This window comes from Filicampus tigris, chromosome 1, assembly GCF_054856515.1.
Source record: "Filicampus tigris isolate MCC_2025a chromosome 1, RoL_Ftig_1.0, whole genome shotgun sequence".
Classification (NCBI taxonomy): domain Eukaryota; kingdom Metazoa; phylum Chordata; class Actinopteri; order Syngnathiformes; family Syngnathidae; genus Filicampus; species Filicampus tigris.
The window spans coordinates 35,034,781-35,053,282 of record NC_141217.1 but is presented as its reverse complement, the minus strand read 5'-3'; the positions used below and the strand labels follow the sequence as shown (position 1 = coordinate 35,053,282).

The window sequence follows — 18,502 nt, the reverse complement described above, 5'->3', positions numbered from 1 at the left end:
CGGGGTCTCAATTATCAACCTGAGTGTCGAAGAACAAAAAGTGTCGGAAGGGAACACGTGTCAGCTCCAGATTGATAGAAACATTTATAGCATTACTAAAGGTAAAACTACCGTCGGATTTTCTGAATGTGCAGCTAAATTTATTTCAGTGCTGCCTTAAGATACGGGCGCAATCCGTTCAGTGACCATGCCACGTGGTAAAACAACAACCTAATTCAATACAAGGCCAAGATTCGAGTCGTTTGCGCATCACGAGAATTTGCAGTTTCTTCTGCTGTGTGCAACTTGGCCACCAGGCGGCAGTAAAATGCAGGAAGCGGGCCAAGAATTGTACCTGCAATAGTCTCGTTTCAAGAGGAGAAAGAATAAAGTGTCTTGCGAAAGAATTCGGGCCACCTTGACCTTTTGCCACATTTCAGGCTTCAAACAAATATTTTATATCCAAATCCCACGTTCAACTTCTCCACAATAGTAACTCGGAATTGCCTGGTGTGGCCTTCGTGATGCTGTTTGCGTTTTTAACGGACCTCTGAGACCATTACTGAGAAGGTGCATTTATATTGAGATTGATTACACACACGTGGAATCCATTTGTCACCATCAGTCAGTTAGGTCAACATTAAAAAATTCGGAAGTCCTCAGGGAACTTTTGGAATGAGTTGGCTGCTCTGACAAAAAAAAAAAGGCGCTGAATGATATCGGACGCCCCACTTTTCAGTTTTTATTTTTCAAATAAGTTGGAAATGTCGCGTGCATTTCGTTCCACTGCACGATTGTGTCCCGCTTGGTGTTGATTCTTCACAAAAAAAATGTTATCTATATGTTTGAAGCCTGAAATGTGGCAGAAGGTCAAAAAGTTGAAGGTGGGCCGAATACTTTGGCAAGCCAGTATATATGCCAGTGAGTTTGTCTACATGTGTTGCTGCACCATTTGTGTTCAAAACACTACCATCTAGAGGCTATTTGTTAGCCCTTCTATGCCGTTTCCCTTTATGCATTAGCATTAAGATAGTGGACTTAAAGGCAAAGTTATGTGGTTGTTTTAAATGTACAATGTGTAATTGTCTTTAGTTTGACAATAAACTTTAAGTGGGAGTGGCAATAAACAACTTGAAGCCTCTTTTTTTGAAGAATTGTTGATTGTCTGCCAAACTACTGCTTGTTGTGAAGTGAGCTGAGTTGACTTCACTGTCACCATCCAGCACTAATATCCATTTTTTTTTGTTGGAAATTCAACATTAAAAGAAAAAAAAACAAAAAACAGCTCAGCTTTTATCTGAAAAAATAAATTGGGTCACTCGCATTGCAAGGCACAACTGTATTTTTGGATTTGCTTGAAATGTAACACACTGTAATTGGGAGAAAACCAACTTTTTTTTTTTTTTTTTTTTTTTTTTACGGAAAAGATCAAACGTAAGCACCTTGAGATGACAACAAAATGTTACAATTTTGTGGCCGAACATGCTTTCAGGCTGCGCTTAAAATGCGGGAACAATTCTCAGCTGTAACACAGTGATTAACTCTTTCTACCTTGTCCAAATATATTATTGTGAATACTGTCAATGTAAAACTACAAAAGAGGGAAAAAACAGCAGTGTGTAGTAGTCTTGAGTAGAACGAGATGAGTATATTTACTTAAAACCAAATTATAAGCCCACACACGTGAATAAGAGTTGATTTTGTGTGTGATAGAACTGGGTCAACCAATACTTTGCGTAGGCATTGTTGATAAATGAGGCCCCCGGGGGTTTTGGTTTCAACAACGTTCCTGCTTTCAGCATTTTTCACCCTTTTTTTTTTGTTTTTTTTTTTTTAATTCCGACAGTGTCACAGACAACAAGTCCATGAACCACCTGTCGTCTTCGTGCCACCATTGCCATCGTGAGGTACATTTAACGCTACCAGGTAAGCGCTTGCTCGGCGCCGTTACCTTTAGTCTCAGTGCACTTGAGGCCCAAACTGTTGAGGCATGTCGCATCACAGGGAGGGAGGGAGGGAGGGAGGGGAGGAGTTTAGAAAATATCTACGAGCTGAATTTCGAAAGACCCACGTGAGTGATGGATGAGCTACGAGAAGGTCGCAAGGAAGAGGAATAGTGTGGATTAGTCAAAAGAAGGGATCAACAATTTGGATGTAATGACAAGCAGGGGCGCACACCTCATCGCTGTCCATTTTGACGTGCAATCCAGACATAGAAACACTGAAAAAAAAAAAAAATAATAAAAAAACAGAAAGAGAGGAGAGGTGGAGGCACAAGATGCTCCTAAACATATGGCTGGAATAGAAACAATGAGCAGGTTTTAAGTGGCAAGAGGTCACTTCTTTATAAGGGCGGTCCGTCCTTCAACCAAGCCCTCCGGCGTCCTGTGCTGGGTGTTTTTTAAGAGAGGCGATGCCGAACGTATCCCCGGCCGTGACATTTGCAAAAGCCAAAAAAAAAAAAAAAAAAAAAAAAAACCTTAAACGTTGGCCAATCCCGGCGCTCACTCCTCGCTCTTCTCCGGTGATAAGGTGACGGCCGCGCCCGCCAACGTGGAGTTATGGGAGGCCGATATGATGATGACAGTGTGCAGGAGGACGAGCGCCAGCAGGCAGATCTTCAGCCGCCCGCTGCACAGTCTTGGGGCGGCGGAAGAGGTGACCGAGGAGGCCCCCTTGGGCCGGCAGGAGGAGGCAGTCCTTTTTAGCGTCTCGCCCGAGGGACCGTCCACGTTGGAGTCCCATCGGACGTCACAGCACTCCGCCTTGCTCTCTGATGGATGCTCTCTCAAGAGTCCTGAAATGGGATTGACACGGACCAGAAAAAAGATCTTTTACATCGACATTTAAAACAGGAGAGTCCATTATCAAATTTAATTAGAGAGTAGGGGCTGATCCAATTAGCCGACGAGTCAACTTTACGTTGATGTTTAAAGCTTGGAGTTGATTATTTGGGCATCTTCCCAATCAGTCAATTTACAGAGGACCCTTCGACCCGTCCGTCTCTGCAAAGCAGCAAAATGTCTGCCGAACAAGGTGACAGTTTTCATTTTGTGGCCGCAACTAACGATTATTTGAATAATCGGTTAATCTGTTGATTATTTTGTCAATTAAGCAATGAATCAGATTAAAAAAAAAAAAACTTTTAATTTCCTCCACTTTAATCCCCAAAAAGGACATTTTTTCAAATGGATAATGCAGAAAATGCATGAACAAATAATTATGACTCAGTTACCGGTTTGGTCTGGAAATAGGCAAAAATGTCGTATTTTATAAAAAACAGGAAGGCAATCAGTCTGCTTTTATGGACGACAAAAGAAATCTGAAAGTATTTACTGTCGAGAGTCTGCTGAAATTCCACGGATTGGGACGATTTAAAATTAAACAAGGTATCTAAACGATGATTCAATTCTCAGTTCATTTGATCATCGAAGCAGTCGATTAATCGATTAGTCGTTGCCCCTCTACTTCATACGCTTGAACAAAAATAAGAAATAAAATGGTTGCGAATGAGAACGGCAGCTAGACTCGCTAGCGTCGGCATTCTGACGGATGAAAATCGATAAATACCTAAACCTTTTTTGTCGTCATTTTACGGTCGGGTCAACGCTGGTCAATTACTCTCTGCAACCTCGAAGTATCCTATTGTTTGACCAACTTGATCATAAGGTCGATAGAGGTCTCGCGTTCAACTAAACAGGTCCATCTTACACACAAAGTTGTGAAATTGATGAGCAAACTCATACGAGCTCAACATTATTTCAGTGTAATGACTTTGCGAAAAGTGCCGTGAGAATTATTTCCAATGAAAAAAACGGCGCAAAGGGCTCGGTAAAGATAAGGAAGCATTTCAACACTGTATACGATATTATATCGCTATATATTATACAAGAATAGTGTGAAAGAGTGGAATAGCCAGACAGAGTGGACAATAACCCGCGCAGATGAAGCTGGGGCTGCCGCCGTGGATCAAGTCATCGTTGTCCGGCAAGATGAATGGACAGCTCTGCTGGACCTCCAGGCAGTACTGGTGGCACGATACCTTTCTTTGACACGACTGCTGCATGGTGGGGAAATACTGAGCACACAGCCAGGGCTTGTAGGCTGTCTGTAAGGGACAGAGAAGAATTCATGATTCGAGGGGGGAAAAAAATAAATAAACAAATAGATAAATTAAAAAAAACATGCTGGTCTATGATACAATCTCTGACCGTTACGCATAAACTTGAAAATGAAATTGCCCCCAGTTCCCCTCAGTTCTTCTTGGGAGACTTTCTGTAAGAATTCGGGAGTATGCTGCGCCTATTCATCCAGAAGAGCATAAATGATGTCGGACCTGAAAGAGAGCCTGGCTCACCATCTGTGTTCTTCCCAAATGTGCTTGATGGGATTGAAGTCAAGTTGCTCCGCAGCAAGCTCGTTCAAATCAGTCGGCGGGTAAGATCAATGATAATCACACTTATTTTGACGGCTATTCAAATCACGATTTGCAAACACGATTATTCACTGATTTCAAAACGCGGTATGGATTCAACTCCCGAAAATCAACTTGAAAGAATAACCAGGAATTATTAATACATTAAAAAAATAGCAGTAACATTACATTAATTAATATAACTCCTTTTTCACAGATTAGATCATTTTCTATTTATATTGTTTCTTCAACCAAGTATGTCATGTTTCTAACCCTTGTATGGTGTTCGTATTTTTGTTACTCAGCCAGTGTTGGGTGATGAGCAACGACCAATCAAAGCTGACCTGTTTCCTGCAGCTGAGCCGTGATTGGTCGTGACCTGAGCCCCGAGCAGTTGCGATGTCATTTTCAGTATTTATCCGAATGCCTTGTTTCAACTAGGTGGGCTTGCATAGAACATATTCTTGGAAAAAAAATATGTTTGGGTTGATTTCCCTCTTTAAAAAGAATAAATAAATGGGAACTAGTTTTCTTCCAAGTTTAATTTGCATGTAGTCACTCACAAACAGAAGCATATCCTAATGTTTTGAATTAATAACACATTTTGAAAAATATCAAGTTTTAATTCTGCTGCGTTAGCTGATTTTCGATTTTTGTTGAGGTACCGTTTCGGTAACCGGTATTTAGCCACTTTATGCGGGTATAATATCAAAGTCGAAATATTGGTATCGTGACAACACTACTCTGCAGAATGTAGAAAACAAATGGAACCAAATCTTAAATTCAATCACGCTATGAGGCTTGACACGCATGATGCTCGTCTTGAATTAATAGTAGTACTAAAGTGCAAAAGACAGAAAATGGATCACGGCCAAAAACAAGAAATGAGACACCTCAATGGCTGCATCATATTTCGAGAGTTTGCGCTGCTCCCGAACGCTCCTCTGAAGACGCGGTGGCACCATCATTCCTGACAGCTGAGAGGTGAAATAAGAAGTCCAGGGATGCCGCGGCAATCGAGATGGAACCAAAACAATACTTGACGGACAGAAAATCGGGGTCCTCCTGAAAGTGTGTGCCCGCGGTTACCACGGTAACGTCAGTCCTGGCTTTTCATGAGCGCTCAATAGGTGCTGCCCCACTCGCTGTTGGCTTTCCGCACGAGCGCAACAGCGTGAAAAGGGGAAGCGTATGAGAGCAAATTGAGTTAGCCAGGAAGCAGGCCCGCGGTCTGATTTGATCAGCCTAATGTGTGATCATTGTGAATGGGGGACCTGGCACTCAGAAATCCTCCGTCACCTCGTAGCTCGGTGGGCCGTCGGCCATGTGACGCCACGCCGAACTGCTCCGGACAGTATTGAAGCACGGGCTCCATTATGAACGTTCAACTTGCGAACGCGTCGGACAAACGAGTTGCTTCCGCGTTGGTCGGAAAATGTATTCGCAAGACTCCCGCAGCTCCAGATGTTGAGCGCCGCGCCTCCTTAGACGCTAAAGCGACCCATGCTGAAGAAATACAATACTATACAATACAATTTTATGTATATGGCGCGTTGCATAACAGCTAGAGCTGTAACAAAGCACTTTCCAAACAATAAATAATAAACAATTAAAAAAGGCCATAATACAAAAGTGTTAATCAATAAATTCATATAAAATACTATATACGATTGACACCGGAAAAGAGCCGAAAATTTCAGGTCGGATCAAAAGCCAGAGAATAGAAATGTGTCTTCAACCGGGGGGGTCAAGCCCTATTTACAGTAAGTCAATAATAATAGTAATAATTATAATGAGCTTCCCCCCCCCCCGCTAATGCTCCATTTACCAAATCTAGAAGATCACGGTCCCATTTTGTCCCAGTGTAAAAGTGAAAATATCTGGTTCAACACTCCCTTGCAACCACCACCCCACACCTACTGTGTGCTTTTCCCTTTTTACATTTTAACCAAACAAACCGACTACAAAGTCACGAATCACCAAAAGAAGATCGAAATGATAAGCTTAACCTTTCACTCACCAACCTCCATGACCTGAACTTAAATTGTCACTCGAAGCAAAAGAAAAGTTCTTAATGGTCCTCTTTTATGCAAATCACCTGCCCATGTTGCCCGGTAAGAATATTCTATATTTATAATAATCACCCTAAAGCACACAATTACTGCTATTTCACAGAAACAAAAGAGGGAAGATGTTTACTGATGCAAACAGAAAGCAGCGGCCTAATTAGTAAGTCCTCAATTATATTGACAAGCTTCCAGGGATTTTCAGAAACCCTCAGCTGTTTACTAGAAGTGCCCTGTTGAGCACTGATGGAACCTCAGGTGTTCTCAGGCGAGAACATTATGTGTATTATTGGCGGTCGCCATTCAAAAATTTGGATTTATACCTGCGAAAAATAACCCCGATACCGGCACTGAAACGATACCACGGCAAATACCGTATTGGCCCGAATATAAGACGGCCCTGATTATAAGACGACCCCCCCCCCTCTTTTTTGAAAGTTTGAAAAAAGTTTTTTTGAACCCCAAATTAATTTTTATACAGAAAATAATTACAGTGCATCTGAAACAAATGATTATAACAATATATTTGAGGGAAAAGGCACGTTATTTTGCCTCATTCAAATCTTAATATCTCAACATTTAAACATGTAAACTAAAGTGCGATCGCATTCGTAAATGGACGGCTTCTGGTTTTTGAAATGCAAATAAACCAATCTATTATGATCAAACAACAAAATTAACAAAATAACGGCATTAACCATCAAAGAGAAGTCGAACACATCCGAATAAGGAAAAACATCGCACTAAAATAATGCAAACTTGAGAGTAGCTGAGATCTGTCATGACAGAACATTACTCCTCACAAACAATTATCTGCCTCGCTGTGCTCAGTGTCGCTGTCCTTAATGCCATCCTCTGGCTCCTCCCATAGCACGTCATCCTCACGTGTTGCTTTGGCCAGCGGAGTCAAGTTCAGCATTCGCTTCGATGATATCAAGCGTCGTGAATGGGTATAACGTCTAGACCCCGAATATAAGACTACCCCCACTTTTTCAGTCTTATTTCAATGCAAAAAACACCGTCTTATATTGGGGCCAATACGGTACTTCAGTAAAAAGTTGTTAAATAATAGCTGACAGTGAAATAACTCTAAAATACTCTAAGGATAATAATAAGCAGAGATGGGCACTTTACCCTATTTTGTCTGTCCGTCCTCTGTCCTGGGTAGTACCCTTCCGTCATCGTCCCTCCGTCCTTATTCATAAAAATAATCGCCCTCAAACCCTGTCCGTCCTCGTCCTTTTAAAGCACCTCCGTCCTTACAGTCCGTCAGTCCCGGAACAACCCGCCGCCCCAAAAATCAGAAAAGTGTCCATGCATGCCGTTGGGAAGGGATGCTAACGGCAGAAGTTTCATGATTTAAATACATGATTTAAAGTTCATTAGCTGGCTAATTTCCTATCCACATCCATTTACCGGCTCGGAGTGAATTGAATTGTTTACAACTATTTAACCAAGACAGCATTTAGCTGCCCACACAACCACCATCGGTCACCGGACGACGCAGCCCGCCAGGGGACATCACATGAATATTTAAGATTGCTTTATAACGCAATACTGTTGCATTTTATTGCAAAACTTTTGTGTTATAAAACAATACGTTTTCAGTTTTTATTGCGTTATTTCACAATAAAATAATTCTTGCAAAATAATGCAACGTTAATTTAGGAGGAAACAAAAGACTTCCTCTTCGGGCCTTAGCTTTAAAGCCAAAGTCAACCCAAACATATTTTTTTTAAGAATATGTTCCCAGCAGGACCACTAGTTGAAACACGGCATTCTGATTAATTTTGCCTTTGTGGAATGTAAGCGAAGCAGCAAAATGCACTCATTTTTAGCCATCAGTGGGGGCGGCCATTTTGTCTTCTGTCGACTGAAAATCGCGGCTGATCTGTTTTCTGAATCTGAGCCGTGTTTGGTCGTCAGGGCTGCCAAGATTAGTCGACTTATCACGACGACGTCAAACGATTCAAATCGTCGACGATTAATGTAAGTCGTCGACGGGTCGTTTATTTGGAAATTTGCTAAACTTCGCATAGCTTGAGATACGTCTGTTGTCAACACGTCACTAAGCAGAGCCTCCATTGTGAGTGTAAGTGACCTGAATTGAGGGCAAATGTGTATCAGAAGTCAACTAAAATAAATAGCAGGCCAACGTCATGCACATCCATGGTTCCCGGGGGTCGTGGGCTCACGATCAGATCCTTAAAGGGCATTCCATCACACTGTATTTAAAAATAGTAATGTATGAAATGTAGAAAAACGTATCTTTAAAAATAGTGCTTCTCTTGCACTGAGAAGAGAACCATAAAGCACCAACTTCATGCATAGAGTTTGTACAGAACACAATCATGAACCCATGTTACATAACCAACTGTAGTAAGTAGCTAAATTATTGAACACATACAAACCACCTTCAAACGAGGTTCACAGAAATGTATTAACTTGCATACTAGTCTCAATAAAACACTAATACAAACTGACATGACATTAGACATGGGGCAAACAAGTATGAACACTAGAACCTTACCCAAACAATATTAAGTTATTAAATTCGTTTTGGGGCATTTATACACACGATAATAAATGTTGGGGAATACTGGAAAATTGTAAGAGCAAAGTAGACCAGACAAGGCTTTTAGAAGCTGCGCCGGCAGAGAAACAGAAACACTTTCAATTTCATTTTTGAAAGTGTGGTCAATGACTGCCAAAAAAAACAGGACATGTCAAAAGCAGACAAAAACACCATCAATGAATGAAACCTCAAATCAACACCGAGATTACACCAGATGGAGCCAAAGTAATACTTGGATTGCTTTGGCCTGAGCACAAACAAAAGCGAAGAGACAAGCTTTTCAGCAAATAATGGAGGATACTTGAAAAAAAAAAAAAAAAAACATCTCTAAATATGCGTATTTGCGAATACTGAACCGCGACTTTGCAGGGGTTCACTGTATACTATTAGTGTTAATAATAATAAAAATAACAATGTCGTTTTGCAAGTATTTCTTGATCCACATACCAAAAAAAAAAAGACAAGCGATACTGCCAAAGGGAGCCAGCTAAAAAACATGGCTTGTTACGGATACAGCAGTGTGGATTACTTTTGGTTAGTTTTAGATAGTTGGTGCCTTGTTTGTACTTTTTGGTTGGTGTTGGACTTTTTTTTTTTTTTTTTTGTCACTGTAATGCTCATTTTGTCCTGTTATCGTTTTCACCTGTAGTCTTCTCATGGTCATCCAAGTTTAAATTTCAACTCAAGCTTTGTGGGTGTCTACAAATTAAGGCGCAGGTACGTGCGTGCACGCACTGGGGCACCAATGCACAGGCACACGTAAGATTAAATAGTCATTAAAAAAAAAATGTGTCTGGGGGACGGGGGGGGGGCAGCACACACCACATTAGGAAAAAGATCATTTAATTTAAACAGTAAATATGTTCATCTTACTGCAGACAGAGTAGACCAAAGTGACATCAGGCTTCAGTTGCAGTGCAGGAGCTCATAATGTTCAAGTCTGATGTCCCTTTAAAAAAAAACAAAAAACAAACAAAAACTGACTCACTCATTACCGAGTGTCAATGACCACTACATCATCAGTGACCGTGAAAACTCCTTTTTTTTTTTTTTTTTTTTTTTTTTTTAAAACGTGGAAAATGCTGTATTTCCATTTAAAATCAGAATCTGTATCCTTCTTTCAACCTGCCCACACTCTAATGTCAGTGGCCACGTCCGGTCTGAAGTCTGGCAATGGCGACAAGTTAGCCCTCTGCAAATCTCAGACCTTCCCACTTGCCTGAACACGCTTTTACCCGCCCGCAGCCAACCTCAGTTTCACTGTTTGCTCGACGTGCAAGCGCTGCGGTGGCTAGCTTGTCTCCCTGGATGTGCCAAGGGTTGTAATCACGTGGGGCAAAGTTCCTTGAAGGGTTCGGCTCAAAGCCATCTCTCATGACAACAAAGACTACTAGGAAGGTACGAGTAATATATCGAGTACATGCGAGTGCTCCACCGAGACAGGTGAACAATACGATCCATCAAAACAAACGTTGCCCTCTATAAAACGGCAACACGGTGTGACCCAGGATGAATGGAATAACAATTGAAAGGCACAACGAGTTAAGACGCATCAGTGATCTCAGGATAATGCAGGCTTTAGGGTCAAAACAAACCGACTATGTCTACAGCAGTTTGCCAGTTGAGTTCCACTCTTTTTCCCCTGTGTTCATCTACTTGGAAGCTGTTGTCATGTCATCAACAAATACAGTATTGTTTACCAATTCACTACATGGTTTTTTTCCAGTTGTTAAATTGATTTCATTTTCACAGAAGACGCGGACGTGTTTACACAAATACGCTCAATTTGAATAAAAAGAAGCAGAGAGACGAACAAATGTCATAGTTGTTTCATCAAAACATACTTGGGCATTCATTTGTCTGAGTTGGTCATTAGGTCGCATTATCACTTGAAAAGAGCAAACATGTTCAAAATTTCCCGGTGACAAGAAAAGCTGTTTGTGACCTTAAAACTGTTGGTGAACATCTTTGCAACCATCCGCGACCTTGAACGAACCCTGACGAAGATCAATTTTCGGTTTGTATGCCAGTACTGGGACACAGTTGGGATACAAGTGGGCATTTTACTCAATTTTGCTGGTCCGTCATTCGTCACCCGTCAGTCAGTCCCGTCAGTTAGTCCGTCAAAAGTCCTTCGGTCCATCTTTCTGCAGCAATTTACGTCTTCCTTGACTGACACTCCATCTTTTAATGGATTAAAAAAAAAAGTGTTACGGTACAACGTAGGGCTGTTTGCCTAATAAGAAAATCCCGATTATTTTCTCTCAATCCCGATTTTACGATTACGATTTCTTTGTAAAATAAAAAATAATGAAAGATGAAGTATTTGGAATGTCTTTTATTTAAACTGAATTTTTCTTTCTTTAATCTCAAAATGCCAGTCAATTTAAGTTCAATGAAGGGGATCGGCTGGTTAAAATGCAGCCTCCTACCAGCCCGGCCAGAGCAGGGACGGTTCCGAATGGTTCAGTTCTATTCCAGGCAATTTCCAAGTTTCAATCCTGGGCTCCTAGCTCACCATCGACCTGGTCAATTCCGTCGGTTGAGCATACGCTCCACTTCACTTCCTCACTCACTCGGCAGTCGGCTCAGATAGTCGGTCGGCTCCTGCGGCAAACAATCCCCCGCATGTGTCACTTTCTCCTCGGCCGGCGGACAATCGCTTCCGCATTCCAGCAATTGGATGGAACGCGCTACTCACGTGAGCGCATGACAAAATCGGAAGTAACCGCCCGGAAAAAAGAGCTCTTAATACGAAGAGAAGAGTAACAGAAAGTACAAATACGAAGAGAATGTACAAACAGAACACAATACAGAAAGTACAAATGGGCTACACTTTGATACACCAAAAATAACAAAAATCGAACGTGCCGATTTGAACGTTTCTAACATGGTTTTATCCGGAAAATTCGGTTACGGTTCAAAATCGCTTAGCAGCCCTAGCACAACGCATTGTAAGAGGAGATTCAGAAGGTGATACATACTCGCACAGTTCACATCGCAGTGAGTCCTTATGCTAAATCTCCCAATGAGCGGGGGTGAGCGGCCAACTGTCTTTTTTTTTTTTTTTTTTTTTTTTTTTAGCAATAGTCGCATCCTTGTCGGATTTTTTTTTGCGACCTTGAAAGGAAAACTCCTTGAAGGAGCTCCGGACAAACAAAAGCTTTGCTGGTCGCATAAACCGATTCGTGATATTTTTTAAGATGGCCAGGCATGAAAGGAATACCTGCATTGTGCCTTTTTGTATTGCGGATGTGATTGCACAGACATTCAACATGAATACGTGATAAAATGATGACATGGCACCTGGTTAAGGTTCTACCAACAGATGACTCAAGCAAGAGTATTCAACCGTGGAAAGAATGATGGCATACAGCCTCGGTAGTCAAAGTGTCAGTTCACAAAGCATGCCGTGTTGGCATCCAAACGCGTTTGGGTTCGCTTTTTAGAGGCAAGCAGATGGCTTTGTGGGATTTTCGACATGTATGTGCAGCCTCGCTGTCGGTGTTTGGGTGAATAGAGGCCGTCTGAGATTGGCTGGGGCTTCTGTGAATGGAGTCTGGCATCACCATTCACTAACACCGACGGCTTCCACTCAGATATTCAGCTCTTCACTCCCTCTGAAAAAAACATAGCTGGGGTACCATGTTTTTTTTTGTTGTTTTTTTTCAAGGGTGGTACCTGAAAACATATCGCTTTTTACAATTCGGGAACATGCCAATTCTAATCAATATGGAGTACGTGGAAATGTAAAAGTGAAGCACGTTAACCTAAATCTGTACAGACATTGGCTTCTGTTGTATCAATATTTTGGGTAGTGTATGCGTGCTGTAGTTTTAAGTTGGACCCCCTCAAGCGTAGTCTAAACCGTGGCCGGTGATCAAATCAAGCTGGTCGAGAGGCTTTTTAGTGCATCTGACTAAGATGAGCAAACAAGAGCCTTCCGCCACATTAGGCCGCCAAACCACCTCTTGACTTCAACAACTCATTCTCCATGTGGAGTGGCACGGGCCCGGTGAACACCTGGCGACGGGCAACGCGGTTGAGTATTCCAACAAAGCAGCTTCACGCTGCTCAAAGGAGTCAAAGAAAAAGTATATTTTTTACAAGTACAGTACAATACATGTTCATTTAATATTTAACTGGGCGTTTTTCATTCGGGTACAATTTTTATTTAACTTCTGTGAAAATACATATTAATCAAATCATTTTACAGTAAGTAGACAATTTACTTTCCTAAACGCTGGTTATTATGGCGGTACTTGGACGGTTAATTATTTTTGAGGTGATACATGTTATAAGTAGGGACGGATGTTCAATACCGCTTATTTTCCAAACAGAAACCGGGACGAGTACTCACTCTTGCGTACTTAACCAATACAGAGTACCGATACCGCTAGTACTTCTGCTACATAAAATTTAGATTAACATAATGACAGATAACGGTGACCACTGTGAACAATACCAAAGACCACCCTTTCTTTCTTTCTTTCTTACTCAATGTCAGATTTTTCTTTTTTTTTTGCCTTCGTTATCGGTAGCTGCTGGTACGGAGGACCCAATACCTTGAAATAAGGCTGGTATGGGCTTGATACCGATAGTATCGATACGGTGAAATAAGCATCACTTGTTTTGTTCCTTTAAACAATACATAATTGTCAATGTTATAATATGGTTGATCATTTGCTAGATTGTGGTGGTGGCCAAAACGGAATGTGGAGGCTAACGTTGACAAACAAGCGTCTGTTAATATACAATACCAAACCCCCGGGTCACATAATCACCAATAATTGAATATTATAGTCAAATTCAGTTATGTGGCCCATTTTTCCATTTGATTTTTAGAACGGAACTATGAAATATCAAGTATTTTTTCACAACAAATAACATAACCTCTCACTTTTTTTTGGTTTTTCCAGTCCACCTCACAGTTTTGGGGTTCGGGGGACCGAATCTGGACTCCGATTTTGCTCCTCCATTCCGAAACCATGCATGTTTTTCTTCATTCATTTTTTACTCTAAATTGTCAGCATGAATGATTGTTTGTCTGAACGACAGAGTGGTGCCTTGAGATAAAAGTTCAATTCAATTCAACTCGGTGTGCAGCGCCTTGTTTTTGTGTCTGTCGTCTTGGCCAACAGGGGGCAGGACAAAACAGTCATACAGAAACAGAAAAAGAGGTCACCGCTACTGTCAATACTTCAGTAAGTTGCAATAATAGTAGTTTTTACAGAGGATAAAGAATATATCCCTGTGAGTATTGCGATAAGTGATATGATGTGTAGCGCCACCATTTTTGTTCAAATGTCTGATGCGTACGGCATTATAACTCGCCGACACGTGTGCTAATGGTTAGCCCTTTTCTAATATGTGTTAAGTTTAAGATAGCCAGGGCATTCCTAAGGCAAAGTTGTTCAGTTGTAAATACATGATGTGTAATTCTCTTTGCTTTATGTTTAGTTTGACAGTAAGTTTCACAGATTGAAGCCTCTTTTTTGAGGAACGTGTTCGCTACCTGCCAAATTGCAGTTTATTGTGAAGTGAGTTGAGTTTGCTGACACCATGCAGCACTCGATATCTCAAGTCTGTGGTTACAATCCAAAGCAAAGCAAAAACCAAAAAAAACTGGCCGAACGACTATTCATTATCTCGAGAAAACTCAGAGGCTGTGTCTTTCGTATCTCAAGGCACTGCTGTACGTGCCCTTTGATTGGCTGGAAGCCATTCCAAGGGACGCCACCTCTCGCCCAAACTCATCTGGGATAGGCTCCAGCTCGCCTGCGACCCTGGTAAGGGTAAACAGTATAGAAAACTATGGTTTAGCTGATTTTTCAATTGGAAATGTACAAAAAATGGAAAGAATGAATGATACACAGACTGGAGGAGTTCTGCAGTAGGGCCTCCGTGCGCACACGTTAGCATAGGGCCGCCAGGCAGCTACATGAATGAACATGGGGCCGGTTCATCTCCTTGAATCTGTCACCCGTCTCCATGGCGACAGGAGGAGGAGGGGGACCACAAAGCTGGCGTCTATCCGGGTCCAAATCAACAGATGGCCGCAACATCACCCTCGCCATCAGCCAAAAACCACCAACACCCCCGCTCCTCCTCCCCCCCAAACCGAAATTCCCTCGCCTACCTTGCACTGCTCCATGCACGTCCGTACCGAATACTCGGCCGGCTCGTATTTCCGAGCGAGGAGCTCAAAGTCGTCGTACTTCTCCTGGGCGTGCTGGTCGTAGCGCTGGTACGCCTGCACGCACAGGCTGCATCGGGTCGTGTCGCCGTCACCGAGCACGTCCAGGCTGCAGTTCAAATTGTCCGGACTGGTCGAGCCGCCGAACAAATCCAGCAACGAGTAGGAGTTACAAAAGGAGAGGTACAAATCGCTCATATTTACACCCGACGTGCCCTCTTTACCGGAGAGGCCCCTGCACAAATGGTCGGCGTCGGCGAAAGTCAAGCAGGTGTTGGACAAAGTGTCCGTGTGGCAAGTTTCCAGCCGCCACAAATGCTTGCTCGTGTTTCCTACAAAAATAGCGAGTGGGTTTTCTCTGAGGCTGCTGTGTGCTGAATGGGTCCGGGGGAAGAGGAGGCGGGACGATCCGAACTTGTCCCGGGTCCTGGCCAGTTTGGCCTCGGCGCAGAACCACAGGTGATCAGAGAGAAGGATGGTGAGAAACAAGAGGGATGCCAAGGACAGTCGCCATCTCTGCGCCCTCTCGGAGTCGGTGAATGGCTTTTGGTTCTCGCGGGGGGGTTCTATCCAGATTTGGAAGCCGTCGTCGTCATCTTGCTGCCAACACGTCCCAGCACCCCTGGTCATATTTTGGGAACCGGCCGACTCCACCGTGGCGGCTCCTCTGCCGCAACAGTCATTGACGTGGGGTCCGCTTCGCGTTCCTCCCCCTCCAGGTGTCGGCTGGTGGCTTGTCCCGGCTTGCCTTGGCCTCCGCGTCTAATTCCCATCCAAGTGAGCGTGGGCCGGCTGGCAAATTAGACGCTGGCAAGCCCGGGCCACATCCTCCATGGCTGACCGATGGGCGGAAGCCGCCGCTGTCCTAGCCCCGCGCCGAGGCGAGCCGAGCCGAGCCGAGCCGCGCGCCCCGCTCCGCTCCGCTCCGCTCCGCTCCGCTCCGCTCCTCCTCTCCTCTCCTCTCCTCTCCTCTCCTCTTCTCTTGCGTGGCCTCGCGAACGCGTCTTATCTTATCCACACGCTCACCGACACCTCGGTCGTGCTACGCTGCGGCGGCTGTCTCTTCCAACATGGTCTTGGCTCGGTGTCGGCGGATAGGCCCGCAGCCTGTGACGGACCTCTTTGCTTTTTCAAGCCCTCACCCTCTTCATCCCGCTGCCTTCGTCAAGTCGCCGCCATATTGGCCAAGGAACTGTGCGTGTTCGCAGGAAGCTGTCAGGCTGGCTGTAATAACGCTCGCCAGTTCTGGTCCCTTTTGTACAAAATAAAAGCTCTCCTCGAAAATTGTAGTCAGCGATGGCTTAATGTGTTCCTGTCCCAGAATGTATTTTTGACGCTGATTTCCAAAATGTCTTTACTTTTTTGTGTAGCACATCGGGTTTTTGAGATGTTTTCATTTTTTGTTTTTAAGTTTTATCCTATAAAAGCTTGAGCCATACGGATTTTACCACGCGTTGTTATTAATAGCTATGACGTTTCAGGGAATAAAAATCGACTTGTTCATATTACTAAATTACTATATTACATTTCTTCTTAGGTCCGCTGATAGTGTAGTGGTACACACGCCTGAGTTGTGTGCGGGCAGCGTGGGATCGATTCCCGCTCAGTGACAGTGTCTATGTGTGCCCTGCGACTGGCTGGCGACCAGTTCGGGGTGTAGTCTGCCTTCGCCCATTGACGGCTGGGATAGGCTCCAGCAACTCCCCGCGACCCTATATAGGATAAGCGGTTTGGAAGATGACATGACATTTCTTCTTCTTCTTCTTCTTCTTCTTCTTCTTATTATTATTATTATTATTATTATTATTAATATTATGTAATCCTGATGTGCTAGAGAAAAAAATAAGACATATTGGGAATCAGCACATAAAAGTCATCCATAAAGGTTTACTCGCATCTCTGATTAAAATATTTTGTTATGATTTGTTGACCAGTTTAAGTGCAAAACACCATATCTACGAGTCATTCAATTTAATGTTAGTGTAATTTCCAAAACCGTGGTGCCTTGAGATACAAGTGACCTGACAGTTTTTCAAATTTGAACTGTTGTTCACCCTAGTTTTCACTTTGACTTGCAAGTACATGTGTGGTGGTCTCAGTGTCTGAGAAAAGTAGTGAGCAAAAATAGTGAACAACTCATCAAAAAAGAGATTTCAAGCTGTTTATTGTCATTCCCAGTTTAAGTTTACTGTCAATCTAAATATCAAACACAAAGAATTACATATTGTGCATTAAAAAAAAAACCACATAGCTTAGCCTTTAGCACGCTAATGCTAAAATGGACAGTGATTAGCATCTATGTGACTGTGTTATAATTAAGCTATGAACATTCGAACACAAATGGCGCAGCAGCACATGCAGACAATGTAACAGCACTCCTAGTCATATACTATGTTCTGTATCCTTTGTGAAGAATGACTTTATGAATCCCGCTTGAGTTCTGCTCAGGACACACCCCTCTGCAGTATGATTGGCTGGTGCATCCAGGCAGGAAAATAAGCATGAAGTATTAATAGTACGTGACTGGCTTTCGCAAGTGATTCCAACTGAAAACATCAATACAATCCCCCCGACGCTGGCCAATATTTGAACAGAAAGACTGACTCAGTGACTCTCTGCGCCATGGAAGCTTGTTCACAGCCTGGTCCCTCACTCAAATTTGTCCCCCAAGCATGCAACTCGCTATTGTTGCTCGCCACTGCCATCGAAGCCTGGCCACGAAAAATAGACAAAAGACGGACTACAGACGAAAGACGAATTAAATACATGGGCTTCCGACTATGCTCAGTCCGCCTATTTTCAAATTGTACCCGCCATTCGTCAACCGTCAACAAAACGGGCGTCCGTCATAGGCGGATAGACGGACCGGTCCGTCACATAGACGGAACCTGTCAAGAACCATGTACCGGTAGTCGTCACTCAACCATTCAGAAGAGATCACCCTACATCACAGATCACATGGCAGTGATCTGAATTATAAATAAATAATTAAATGATGAATTACAAATTATCATTTTTTTAGATTTATTCCAACTCTGCTTATGGCACCCAATAACACTTTAAAGTTCATTTTTTTAAATGTCATAGTATTTCAATGAGTGCCCTATTAAGGATTAAGTCATGACTGTATGTTTGTATAAAATATAATATTTCAGTATATTGTTATGTTTCTCATTAAAAAACACATTGCAGATTTTGTTTTGTTTTTCCGTTTTACGGGGGCCTCGAACGGATTCATAGCATGCCCATAACATTTGAATGGAAAAGATATT

The 18,502-nt window shown here is 42.8% G+C and overlaps 1 protein-coding gene across 1 annotated transcript; it reads right to left on the bottom strand.

The window, feature by feature from the left end:
• Positions 1-2,002: 2,002 nt before the first annotated feature.
• Positions 2,003-16,738, bottom strand: nalf1a (NALCN channel auxiliary factor 1a). The gene is made up of 3 exons (XM_086036376.1): positions 15,174-16,738; positions 3,916-4,087; positions 2,003-2,776 (listed from the first exon to the last, which is right to left on the bottom strand). The coding sequence occupies exons 1-3, from the start codon at positions 15,858-15,860 to the stop codon at positions 2,484-2,486; spliced, it is 1,152 nt and encodes a 383-aa protein (XP_085892502.1). The 5' UTR covers positions 15,861-16,738; the 3' UTR covers positions 2,003-2,483.
• Between the last annotated feature and the right edge of the window lie 1,764 nt (positions 16,739-18,502).

Bases quoted from the DNA above. Each gene is read 5' to 3' on its own strand.
- nalf1a (XM_086036376.1), bottom strand. From the start codon at position 15,860: ATGACCAGGGGTGCTGGGACGTGTTGGCAGCAAGATGACGACGACGGC. The intron at 4,088-15,173 runs GTAGGCGAGGGA...TGTCCCTTACAG, and splicing joins CGTGCATGGAGCAGTGCAAG to ACAGCCTACAAGCCCTGGCT. The intron at 2,777-3,915 runs GTTATTGTCCAC...ATCCCATTTCAG, and splicing joins CCCCAGCTTCATCTGCGCGG to GACTCTTGAGAGAGCATCCA.